We start from the raw sequence: 13,682 nt of genomic DNA, 5'->3' as shown, positions 1-13,682 counted from the left end.
GAAAACTTAAAGGGGATCCGCTTAGAGTTTAATAACCCGAGCCCCACTTCCAGATCCCGGCTTGGGCAATCTTTGAGTGCTAGAGGCTTCTGAAAGTGGGTCAACAAGAGGGAGGGTATTAATTTTATATGTGGGGAAGATAGTGCAGATAGTGACCTGGGCACAAATAAAGAAATTGGGGGTGAGGTTAGAAGAGTCAATATAGTAAGAAGGAATAGAGGTACAGAGAGATACATAAAATGCATGTACACTAATGCCAGAAGCCTCACCAACAAAATGGAGGAATTCAAATTAATTTTGTTGGAAAATAATTATGACATGGTGGGGATATCTGAGACATGGCTGGGCGAGAGCCATGACTCGGGAGTTAATTTACAGGGCTATATTCTGTTCAGAAGTGACCGTACAAACAAGCGAGGGAGGGGGGTGTTTATATGTAAAATCATCCTTAAAACCCATCTTGCGTGAGAATATATGTGAATCTAATGAAAATGTAGAGTCCCTGTGGGTGGAGATAAGGGGAGGGGGAAAAAATAATAAATTACTGATAGGGGTTTGTTATAAGTCTCCAAAAATAATGGAAGCAGCAGAGAATATCCTCATAAAGCAAATAGATGAAGCAGCGACTCAAGGAGAAGTGATTATTATAGGGGACTTCAACTACCCTGAAATACATTGGGGAACAGAAACCTGTAGTTCAAGCAAAGGTAATAGGTTTATGACAACTTTGAGAGACAATTACCTTTCACAACTGGTTCAGGACCCAACAAGAAGGGGGGCACTGTTAGACCTAATATTAACCAACAGGCCTGACCGCATGTCAAATATACGAGTTGGGGGTCACTTAGGTAATAGTGATCACAAAATAATAAGTTTTCATTTATCCTTTAATAACATGTGTAGTAGAGGGGTTACAAGGACACTAAACTTCAGGAAGGCAAATTTCCAACGGTTGAGAGATGATCTTAGTGCAATAAACTGGGACGATATCTTGAGACATAAAACTACACAAAGCAAATGGGAGACATCTGTTAGCATCCTGAATAGGACCTGTGCACAATATATACCCTATGGGAATAAACATGCAAGAAATAGGAGGAAACCACTATGGCTAAATAGAGCTGTAAGAGGCACAATAAGTGACAAAAAATAAGTATTTACACTGTGTGCAGAATTATTAGGCAAGTTGTATTTTAGAGGATTATTTTTATTATTGATCAACAACTATGTTCTCAATCAACCCAAAAGACTCAGAAATATCCAAGCTTAATATTTTTGGAAGTTGGAGTGGGATTTTTTTAGATTTGGCTATCTTAGAAGGATATCTGTTTTTGCAGGTAACTATTACTGTGCAGAATTATTAGGCAACTTATTAAAAAACAAATATAATCCCATCTCACTTGTTTATTTTCACCAGGTAAACCAATATCAGTGCACACAATTTAGAAACAAACATTTCTGACATGCAAAAACAAAAAAATTAGTGATGAATATAGCCACCTTTCTTTATGATAACACTCAGCAGCCTTCCACCCATAGGTTCTGTCAGTTGCTTGATCTGATTTCAATCAGCATTGCATGCAGCAGTCACCACAGCCTCCCAGACACTGTTCCAAGAGGTGTACTGTTTTCCCTCCCTGTAGGTCTCACATTTTATGATGGACCACAGGTTCTCTATGGGGTTCAGATCAGGTGAACAAGGGGGCCATGTCATTATTTTTTCTTGTTTTAGACCTTTACTGGCCAGTCACACTGTGGAGTAGTTGGATGCATGTGATGGAGCATTGTCCTGCATGAAAATCATGTTTTTCTTGAAGGATACCGACTTCTTCCTGAACTCAGCTTTAAGAAGTTGTCTTCCAGAAACTGGCAGTAGGCCTGGGAGTTGAGCTTCACTCTATCCTCAACCCGAAAAGGTCCCACAAGTTCATCTTTGATGATACCAGCCCATACCAGTACCCCACCTCCACCTTGCTGGCGCCTGAGTCGGAGTGGAGCTCTCTGCCCTTTACTGATCCAGCCTTTGGCCCATCCATCTGGCCCATCAAGAGCCACTCTCATTTCATCAGTTTATAAAACCTTTGAAAAATCAGTCTTACGATATTTCTTGGCCCATTCTTGACGTTTTATCTTATGTTTCTTGTTCAGGTGGTCGTTTTTCAGCCTTCCTTACCTTGGCCATGTCCCTGAGTAGCGCACACCTTGTGGTTTTGATACTCCAGTAACGTTGGAGCTATGAAATATGGTAAAACTGGTGGTGAATGGCATCTTGGCAGCTTCACCCTTGATTTTCCTCAATTCATGGGCAGTTATTTTGTGCCTTTTTTGGCCAACACGCTTCTTGCGACCCTGTTGGCTATTTGCCATGAAACGCTTGATTGTTCGGTGATCACGCTTCAAAAGTTTGGAAATTTCAAGACTGCTGCATCCCTCTGCAAGACATCTCACAATTTTGGACTTTTCAGAGCCCGTCAAATCTCTCTTCTGACCCATTTTGCCAAAGGAAAGGAAGTTGCCTAACAATTAAGCACACCTTATATAGGGTGTTGATGTCATTAGACAACACCCCTCATCATTACAGAGATGCACATCGCCAGATTTACTTATTGGTAGTTGGCTCTCAAGCCTATGCAGCTTGGAGTAGGATAACATGTATAAAAAGTATCAAAGTGATCAAAATACGCATTTGCCTAATAATTCTGCACCCGGTGTAGAGAACTAAAGCAAGTAGGTAGTGATGAGGCATTAAATAAATACAGAAAATTAAATAAATTCTGTAAAAACCAAATCAAGGCAGCAAAGATTGAGACAGAGAGACTCATTACCAGAGAAAGTAAAAATAATCCCAAAATATTCTTTAACTACATAAATAGTAAAAAACTAAAAAATGATAGTGTTGGCCCCCTTAAAAATAGTCTGGGTGAAATGATGGATGAGGATGAGGAAAAAGCCAATATGCTAAATGATTTTTTTTCAACAGTATCTACACAAGAAAATGGCATGACAGAAAACATGATTAGTGATAACAAAAATTCTTCATTAACCACTTCGCGCCAGAGCCTGTTTTTGCCTTTGTGATCAGGCCAATTTTTTCAATTCTGACCACTGTCACTTTATGAAGTAATTACTCTGGAACGCTTCAACGGATTCCCCTGATTCTGAGATTATTTTTTCGTGACATATTGTACTTCATGATAGTGGTAAAATTTCTTCGATATCACTTGCGTTTATTTGTGAAAAAATCAGAAATTTGGCGAGAATTTTGAAAATTTTGCAATTTTCAAACTTTGAATTTTCATGCCCTTAAATCAGAGAGATATATCACACAAAATAGTTAATACATAACATTTCCCACATGTCTACTTTACATCAGCACAATTTTAGAACCAAAATTTTTTTTCGTTAGGAAGCTACAAGGGTTAAAAGTTGACCAGCGATTTCTCATTTTTCCAACAAAATTTACAAAAACATTTTTTTTTAGGAGCACATCTTATTTGAAGTGACTTTGAGGGGCCTTTATGACAGAAAATACCCAAAAGTGACACCATTCTAAAAACTGCACCCCTCAAGGTGCTCAAAACCACATTCAAGAAGTTTATTAACCCTTCAGGTGTTTCACGAGAATTTTTGGAATGTGGAAGAAAACAATGAACATTTAACTTTTTTTCACAAAAATGTTACTTTAGACCCAATTTTTTTATTTTCACAAGAGTAACAGGAAAAAATGGACTACACAATTTGTAGTGCAATTTCTCATGAGCGCGCTGATACCCCATATGTGAGGGAAAACCACTGTTTGGGCGCACTGCAGGGTTCGGAAGGGAAGGAGCGCCATTAGACTTTTTGAATGTAAAAATTGTTTGAATAATTAGCGGACGCCATGTTGCATTTGGAGAGCTCCTGATGTGCCTAAACAGTGGAAACCCCCCACAAGTGACACCATTTTGGAAACTAGACCCCTTATGGAACTTATCTAGATGTGTGGTGAGCACCTTGCACCCCCCAGCTGCATAAATATAATATAATATAATATAAATATACGGATTTATTGGTTTAATATTTTATTTAGGTCTAAGGGGTAGTGTTTCTCCTTATGGAGAGTGACAAACCAGCTCTGGCACGTCAAGGTAAGGAGGCTTATTCGCCATGCAATGCTCCTCTGGGAAATTTAATATGCAAATTGCCTCTTCAGAGAAAAAGAGGACTTGTACTCTACAACGCCACCTATTGGAAGTAGCAATCCTACAAGTCACAATCAACCCATTAACGAGTCGTGCAATATGACTTAGGATAAAAGCCAAATCAGAATCTCAATTTGCAGACACGGTGTTTCGGGCTGTTGGCCCTCATCAGTGCAAAGTATGAGAACTGACGAGGCAGCTGCTGCAAAGGCAAATAAAATAATGGGATGAATTAAAAGAGGCATAGATGCTCATGAGGAGAACATAATTTTACCTCTATACAAGTCACTAGTGCAACCACACTTAGAATACTGTGTACAGTTCTGGTCTCCGGTGTATAAGAAAGACATAGCTTAACTAGAGCGGGTGCAGAGTAGAGCGACCAAGGTTATTAGAGGACTGGGGGGTCCGTAATACCAAGACAGGTTATTACACTTGGGGTTATTTACTTTGGAAAAACGAAGGCTTAGGGGTGATCTTATTACTATGTACAAGTATATGAGGGGACAGTACAAAGACCTTTCTACTGATCTTTTTACTCTGAGGCCTGAGATGGGGACAAGGGGGCATCTTCTACGTCTGGAGGAAAGAAGGTTTAATCATAATCACAGACGAGGATTCTTTACTGTAAGAGCAGTGAGACTATGGAACTCTCTGCCGCATGATGTTGTAATGAGTGATTCACTACTAAAATTTAAGAAGGGCATGGATGCCTTTCTTGAAAAGTATAATATTACAGGTTATATATACGAGATTCATTGATAGGGCGTTGATCCAGGGAACTAGTCTGATTGTCGTATGGAGTCAGGAAGGAATTTTTTTCCCCAATGTGGAGCTTGGTGTTTTCCATATGTTTTTTTTTTTGCCTTCCTCTGGATCAACATGTTAGGCTATGGGTTGAACTAGATGGACTTAGTCTTCCTTCAACCTTAAAAACTATGTTACTATGTTACTATTGTCAAGAAACTTCCTCGACATGGTCCTGATCTTCCACAATCCCAGACCCCACTGGCGTATCACCTTCAAAACCGGGGTAGCATAAGCCGGAAGATGTCCATGAGGTGTACGAAGGTCCTTCACCTGCCCTCCTGTCCCACATTCCTGTAAGAAAGGTCGAAACCGCCCCTGCAGGAGAATACCCACGGAGGAGTCCTCTCTAACCAGAGGTCAGCAATGTTTGCTTTAAGAAACATGTTCACTAAGAACACCACGGGTTGACCATACTCAACCCCCCTAGTCTCCTCGTGTGGTACGTGACCTCCCTCTTGATTAGGTTCAGCCTATTCCCCCATAATAATTGGAACAACAGGCTGTAGAACCGTGTCCAAAGAGGCTCTGGCAAGATGCAGACACTGCCCAAGTATATTAACAAAGGGAGCAAATACCCCTTGGCCAGGCTAACCCTTTCCCTCATGGTCAAAGACCAACCCTTCCACTGATCCACTTTCTGGGCGGCGATCTTAAGTCTGCCTTCCCAATTTTGCTGGGGATAGTCCACCGGGCCGCAACTGATGCCTAAAATTTTTGCTGTGGCCTGAGGCCCTGGAAGGGTGTCCGCGAGATCAAAACTTGGATCCCCCCCTCCCAGCCAGAGACTCTCTCACTTATCCTGGTTGATCATGGACCCAGATGCCACCGAGAAGTGTTCGACCTCAGGCATGACCCAATCTGCCTCCTCCCTCAAGGATACAAAGAGGGAAACGTCATCGGCGTACGCCACTACCCTCAAGGTGGCCCCTGGCTCCGCCTAGTCCATATCCAACTCCCACCAACGGTCCACGCTCCACCCTCCTTAAAAGAGGGTCGATCGCGAACACGTATAACAGCGGGCTCAGAGGACAGCCCTGGCGGACACCAGACCTCACCTCAAAAGGGTGTCCGACCCAACCATTCACAAGCGGAAAAGTCTCTGCCCCATTGTATAAAACTCTTAACCAATCAACAAACCTCCCAGGCAGACTGTACCTCAGAAGGACGGATCAGAGGAACTCATGGTTAACCCGGTCAAAGGCCTTTGCCTGGTCTAAAGACAGCAAGTACCCCTTCCAGTGACCCGCCCTGCTCCGCTCCACTGCCTCCCGGTCACCGAGCACAGCACTAAATGTACTGCAGCTTGGGACGGAGCAGTGCTAGGCCCCCGAAAGGAGCCAGGGTGCGAATTTCACCAACCGATTAAAAAGCACCTTTGCCAGAACCTTTCGGTCCGTATCGAGAAGCGCTATGGGACGCCAATTCTCAATACGGGACGAGTCTCTACCCTTTGACAGGATAATCAGGGCCGACTTCCTCATTGAACTGGGCAGAGTGTCCGAGGAGAGACACTCATTAAAAACCTCAGTTAAGAGGGGGACCAAGGAGTCCCTAAAAGTCTTGTAAAACTCAGATGTTAAGCCATCCGGACCTGGCGACTTTTTGGTCCGGAGCCCATCAATCGCCAGTCTCACTTCCTCTTCCCTAATTACCTCTGCCAAAATATGAAGAGAGGGGTCATCCCCTGGCACAGGGATAGTTTCAGCCGACATCTCATCCTGAAAGCCGACATCTCACCCCGATCAGGATCCCTCCCACCCAAGAGGTGTGAGTAGAAGGATCTGACCACTTCCAGGATCCCTAATTTGGATCGGTTCAAGGAACCTGTACCGTCAACCAGTCCTGTTACCACCTTACAACTCACTGTCATCTTACAGTTCCTGTAAGTGTCGGGCGAGCAGTACCTCCTGAAATCCCTCTCAAAAACCAAGGATGTGTGCCTATCATACTGACACCCCTTGAGTAAGGACTTCACCCTGGAGATCTCCTCACGGTCACCCCCAGTCGAGACGAGCTGCTCGAGTTTCCTCCTTAGCTCCCGATACAGGTGATACCTGTTCAGGCCCCTAAGGCTCGAGAGCTGACAGAAGAACCTTGCCACCCTTTACTTGAAGATCTCCCACCACTCAGACTTACTACTACAGAGACCCAAGAGCGGTACCTGGCTCTGAAGGAATTCGTTTCCCTCTGTCTGCCTCATTTTCAGTAAGGCAGCAGGACAGCTTTGTAACCCAATTAATCTGCAGATTGACCCTATATTTGCAGGTTACTTGTGCTTAGGGACATGACAGATTCATTTTACTATTATAATGTGTTGTAATTAATTGAGTTCCTGAAGTAAGTTATCAGCAAGAACAAGTGAAATATATCACTTTTACTGACTGTTTCTGTATGATAAATGTTCGGGAAGATACAAAATAAACTTCCAAATATACACTTTGTATTCATCTGCTCGCCCTTGAGAAGACGCACTTACCTGCTCTCTCGAGATAGGTCTGCCAAGTAATTTAAAGTACATTCAATAGGAGAACTGAACAAAGAAACCTTTATTTGCTGCTGCCTACATAAGTAGAGGTTTGCTTTTAGACTACTTATTCTGTATTGTTCAGATGACTGAGACAAACTTTTAAAATTCTTCAGGGCTGTTATTGTTATGTGAAAACTCTCTCCAGAAGGTGATAAAACTTCATGTTCCAAGCAGTGGAATAAAACACTCAATGTTTGCCTGCATGTTGATTCTGGGAATGAGTTCTATGCAGAATTCATATTCGCCATGTAAATTAAAGAGAAACGCTGAACCATCTGCTGCACCTATACTTATTTCATTGTCCAGATCACATGAATAAGCTTTTCGTCATTCATTTCCAGGTCCAGGGTGCTAGCTTTCGTGGCTGGAAGGATGTGACATCCATATTTAACAAAGACGATGAACAACAACTGCTAAAAGGATCAAAGTCTCCAAAGTCAAAAGTGTAAGAACCAAAGATAAAAAAATATACTAGTCTGTACTCCACAATTTGTCAATGTTATGTTACTCTGTAATAATACATGACATTTACCGGTATATATCTGTCATGAGTGCTGGTAAATAAATGCTGCAATATATCCATCATGCTGATCGGGCAACTACTGTCGCTGTACTCACAAGATTAAGAATAATTACAATTATGAGTTACAGAATATGATGACACAAAAACAAATGTTTTTTCAATGGATTTTTTTAAAGAAAAGTAAATAAAAAAACGTGTGTGTGTAAATATAGTATATGTGTGTGCAAAAATATTATTTATAGATAGATCTATCTATCTATATACAGTTGAAACCAGAAGTTTACATACACTATATAAAAAGACACATATGCATGTTTTTCTCAATATCTGACATGAAATCAGAACAAACCTTTCCTGTTTTAGGTCAATTAGGAGTACCATAATGTTTAATATTTGCCAAATGCCAGAATAGTGAGAGAGAGAGAGAATGTTTTAAGGCATTTTTATTACTTACTGCAAAGTCAAAATTATAAATACAGTAAGATTTCTATGCCTTTAAACAATTCTGGACTGTCCATGTGATGATGTCATGTGTTTGGAAGCTTCTGATAGTTTTTTTGGCAACATCTTAGTTAATTAGAGACACACCTATGGATGTATTTTAATGAACACCTGAAACACACTGCTCCTTTGTGTAGCAACATGGGAAAGTCTAAAAAAAAATCAGCCAAGATATCAGGAAGAGAATTGTGGACTTGCACAAGTCTAGCTCATATGCTTTTCTATTTTTACACACCAAAAACAGTATTTTACAAAAATAAATTTGTTTTTGCATCGTCACATTCTGAGAGCTGTAGCTTTTTTTTTTTTTTTGCTGAATAAGCCATATTGGGGCTTGTTTTTTGCTGGATGGTTTGGTGTTTTGGTTTCTACAACTCTTTTTTACATACGACTTTTTGATCGCTTTTTATTCACTTTTTTTGTGAGTCAATGTGATGAAAAAGCGACATTATTGGCGTGTTTTTTTTTTTATTTTTTTACGGCGTTTGCCATACGGAATAAATAATGTACCATTTTTATAGAGCGGGTCGTTCTGGACACAGCGATGCCAATTATGTGTACTTGTTTTGTTTATTTTTGTTTTATCACAAACGCTGCGTTTTGTGTAGCGAAACAGATTTTAGTGATTTGCGTGCATTTTTTTTTTTTTTTACATATTTTATTTCACTTTTTTTTACTTTTACTTTTTCCACTGTGGGACAAGTATCATTTTCACTCTGATTTCTGGTCTTATACACTGCAGTACTCATGTACTGCAGTGCATGAGAGCAGTCAGTGAGTCATTGACTCAGCCTGTGAGACCCAGCTTATAGCTGGATCTCACAGGCCACGATACCCCGAAGTCATTACATGGGTACCTCAGGGTACCATGGTAACCATCGGGACCCACGATTCTCATTGCGGGGGTCCGATGGTTACTAAAGGGGTCTTGTGACCCCCTTGTAACAACTTAAATATCACTATCACGATTGACAGTGGGGTTAATCGGCCCTGATCTGCTTCAAAACTGGCCAGGACCGATACTGCAGGGTGTCAGCTATCATATATAGCTGACGCCCGCTGGAAATTCGGCCGCGGGGCAGCGCCATACTATTATATCTCAGTGCCATTAAAGGCGCTGAGGAATAAGTACCCTTAACGACCGCCGTTAAACGCCATATTGGCAGTCGTTAAGGGGTTAAACATAGATCCATGTGTCTAATCCATGATACTCAGCTCTGGTCCTATTCTCAACCATTTTTTGAGGCTCAGACTCTGCCATTAATTTCTATGGGGATCTGTATAAAGACAGATGACACAAGGAAGACAGACTTCATACTTCAGACTTCAATCCAAGTCTAATCCATTTTTAACTGATACATTGTTAAGAGACAATGAATAAAAAAAGGCTCAGATATCTACCCGCTTCAATAAAAAAAAATGCATATAAGAAAAAAACTGACGCAACTAGGATTATACCTGAGAAAATAATCAGTCTGCATCTCTCGGATAGCAACACACACACAGCATGGGCAGCACGGTGGCTCAGTGATTAGCACTGTTGCTTTGTAGTGCTGGGGTCCGGCTTTCAAATCCCACAAAGGACAACATCTGCAAGGACTTTGTGTTTTTTTTAATTTTACTCACTTATATAGCGCTATTAATTCCACAGCGCTTTACAGACATCATCATCATCACTGTCCCCATTGGGGTTCACAATCTAAATTCCCTATCAGTATGTCTCTATTGTGGAAGAAACAGAGAACCCACACAAACACGGGGAGAACATACAAACTCCTTGCAGATGTTGTCCTTCGTGGGATTTGAACCCAAATCCAAAAAGCAAGCAACAGTGCTAATCACCAAGTCACCATGCTGTTTCCGTGGGATTCCTCTGGGTTCTCCAGTTTCCTCCCACACTCCAAAGACATACTGATCAGGAACTATGAGCCCCAATGGGGACAGTGATGACAATATATGTAAAGCGTTGTGGAATATGTTGGTGCTATAAAAGAAAGCATAATAAATAGATGTGTGAATCAAGCCTTACAAAATGATGGTTATGTGTGGTCAACGTACATGCTTATACCTCTTTTGATTATGCCAAAGAGCAGAATAAAGCCTTGGTGGTGTTTTAGCGGGTGTAAACCAACGTACTGATTCTGTTTCATTACCATACTATTAAACTTTTCCTCATGTGAGACTGTTAAATGCTATTGACTTGACACAAATGAGTTTACCCTTCGTTTTCACCACCTTACTCACTTTTCTAACCACCTTGTTTATTCTCATCATATATAGAGCTTCTGTGAAGACAAAAGATGAAGTAAAAACCGAGAAGAAATCTGGCTTTTGGGACAGTTTGGCAATTAAACAAAATATTCAACCAAAAAAAGCTGATGAGATTGAAGGTTGGGAGCCCCCACAAATTATGGTTGAAGACCCCCCATTCTTTTCAGAGGACCCTTTAGATGACAACCATTCTTGGCAAGGCTGGGAAGAAGAAAGCCAAGGATCCTCTAAGTATACAAATTTGGCAAGTTCTGGAAACAGTTCTAGGTGGAGTATTAAGTCAGCTGGCAAACTAGTTAGTATTAGACGGCGAAGCAAAGGCAACCTCACTGAAAATTGGGAAGAGTTAGAATGACATAGCTAGAAATCTCGTAATATGCAATATCTTTCCACAGGTTTCATGGATTCCATGTCATTTTATACCAAAATATCCGAAGTATTGTATACCTATGTACTTTTATATTTAAATGAGACCTTCGAGAATAAATTTGCACTCGTAACCTGTTTTTTTATATTAGAACTTAGTCTAAAATGGCTCACTTTTCTTTCAAAGGAAAAAAAAAACCCACCTGTGAAAACGTTAGGGTGGCCTTGATTGTGCCTACATGACACTTGGATAACTGAAATGAAAGTTGGTGTTACCAAAAACAGTAATTCCGTAGAGAATGTATACACTGGTTGTAACTTAAGATGGCCTTATACTGTTACCAGTAGAGGGTATCTGCCTTGCACATTATACTGTCAAGTGCCTGTATTTCACCTTGATAATGTATTTGAGATGCACAGCTTAATTTATTGATAAATTAATTTACATTTTTGCTTCTTTTGACAGAAAGATGTCTTTTTTTCCTTTTTGGCATTTTTAGTTTTAGAAAAGAATTACATAGAAATGTGCTTTTTTCATAGCATTTTATTACATGAGATTTTTTTTTCACCTAGTAGAGTATACATTGTACTTTACATATGACCAGTAGATTATGTCTGGTTGTATAATATCTATGTAGAGCTGCCCCTTTAAACTGGGCTTTATAGCATTGTGAAACTACTGGACCCAGCATGCTTGGCTATTTAATGAAATGTGTTAGGGATCATTGACTTTAGCATTTTTAAGTTCCGTACAGAGGAAAGATTTTTTTCCTTCTTTTCTCTGCTGGGATCTGCTGGAGCTTAAAAATATAACTGTGAACGAACCTTTAGACTGACTGATCGTAATGGGGTCTACAGCTGCTGTAGAGTCGCAGGCGTTCTACCTCTGCTGTAGACCAAAACTGGGGTTTTATTGTTATTGCATAGAAGATGTCATTTTAAAAGGCTTTTGCATGTTAGACTCATTTTGTTTAGATGATATTTTTGTATATATAGGAAATCAAATGTCTTTTAATGAGTATTGGATTGTCATCTTTGCCCTTTTGTAGATATGCATGGTTAATAGCGAAGACTTTAACAAGGTGAAATAACTTAGACTGATGGCTTCAGTCAGTCTCTCCATGCAAAGTAGCATCTGTTCTGTATGTTTAGTGCATTGTTTTGTCAGTGTCTATGTTTAAGTAACTGAAGAATAATATCCTTTGTATTTTTTCATCTGGAATAAAGAATTCAGTTGCACCCACATCATTGGTGGTGATTCACTTATACACAATGCTTTTATGAATGAAGTAGCAATAAAAACTCACATATTATTTTGTATAAAATGTGACGAAAGCTTTGAAAAGATACTGTCAGGGCTCTTTCACACGTCAGTGTGTCCGGTACGTGTGGTGACAGTTTCCACACGTACTGGAGACACTGACACACATAGACCCATTCAAATGAAGCGGTTTGTGCACATGTCAGCGTGTTTCCACAGTCCGTTTGTCTGTGGGCAAAACACATTGACATGTCTGTTTTTTACCTGCTGCACGGGCCACAAAACGTCCCACACTGATGACACGTGGATGACATCCATGTGTCATCCGTATGACACGTACAGGTGCTTGGGAATCATTGTACAGTTAACGCTGTTCCCAAGTGCTGAACGCTGCCCTCATTATTGTTCCCTGCTGGCGCTGCAATCAGCACTAGCAGGGGACAATGTTGACAGTAGTAGTCTGCTCCCGCAGTGTCCATCTGTAAGAATAAAATAAAAAAATATTTATACTCACCTGTCCTAAGTGTCCCCCGCTGTAATCCATGCGACCGCTCACGCCGGGGAGAATGACTCACTCCAGCGAGCGGGCCCCGGAGCTGCGCTCAGCTAGCGATGTGTCCTGCCACTCACTGAGCTCAGCGGAGGTTCGGGGCCCGCTCGCTGGAGCAAGTCATTCTCCCCGGCTCCTCAACGTGAGCGGTCGCATGGATTACAGCGGGGGACACTTAGGACAAGTGAGTATATGGATTTTTTTATTTTATTCTTATTTTTACAGTTGGACACTGCGGGAGCAGAATACTACTCTCATCATTGTCCCTTGCTTGCGCTGATCGCAGCACAAGCAGGGAACAGTGATAAGGGAAGCGTTCAGCACCCGGCACTTGGGAACAGCGCTAACTGTACTGCTGACTCTCAGGCGCTGGTATGTTTGCTCCTGATGCAGCACATGATTGTCACACGTGTGCCACACAGGTGCGCACAGACACTGATATCTCCGTTACTGGTTTTTCCAGTACCGGAAATATCAGGACGTGTGAAAGAGCCCTAAGATGTAGTTTTTATGCCTTTTACATATATAAATGGGTTTGTCCAGGACAGAAGTATTTGTCATGTATTCATATTATAAGTCGTCGGCATGCGAATGGTGGGGAACGGATTCCAGGCACCTCTACTGATGAGCTGGGCCGGGAGCTGAAGTACCGAGCAGAACACATCACTTAGTGGAAGCTGCTGGGTACTGCA

The 13,682-nt window shown here is 41.2% G+C and overlaps 1 protein-coding gene across 1 annotated transcript in view; it reads left to right on the top strand.

The window, feature by feature from the left end:
* The window catches only part of LOC141259379 (testis development-related protein-like), a 191,602-nt gene extending 179,178 nt beyond the window's left edge, over positions 1–12,424 (top strand). The window contains exons 3-4 of the mRNA XM_073675275.1: positions 7,860–7,963; positions 10,823–12,424. Coding sequence (XP_073531376.1) covers positions 7,860–7,963; positions 10,823–11,168 — 450 coding nt within the window. The 3' untranslated portion in view covers positions 11,169–12,424. The remainder of the gene's footprint in view (positions 1–7,859; positions 7,964–10,822) is intronic.
* Positions 12,425–13,682: the final 1,258 nt, after the last annotated feature.

This window comes from Phyllobates terribilis, unplaced genomic scaffold (genome assembly GCF_046119375.1).
Source record: "Phyllobates terribilis strain yellow unplaced genomic scaffold, ASM4611937v1 Scaffold_3__8_contigs__length_932513732, whole genome shotgun sequence".
Taxonomy (NCBI): Eukaryota; Metazoa; Chordata; class Amphibia; order Anura; family Dendrobatidae; genus Phyllobates; species Phyllobates terribilis.
Note: the sequence above shows the minus strand (reverse complement) of the source record. Positions and strands in the feature narration are given on the sequence as shown.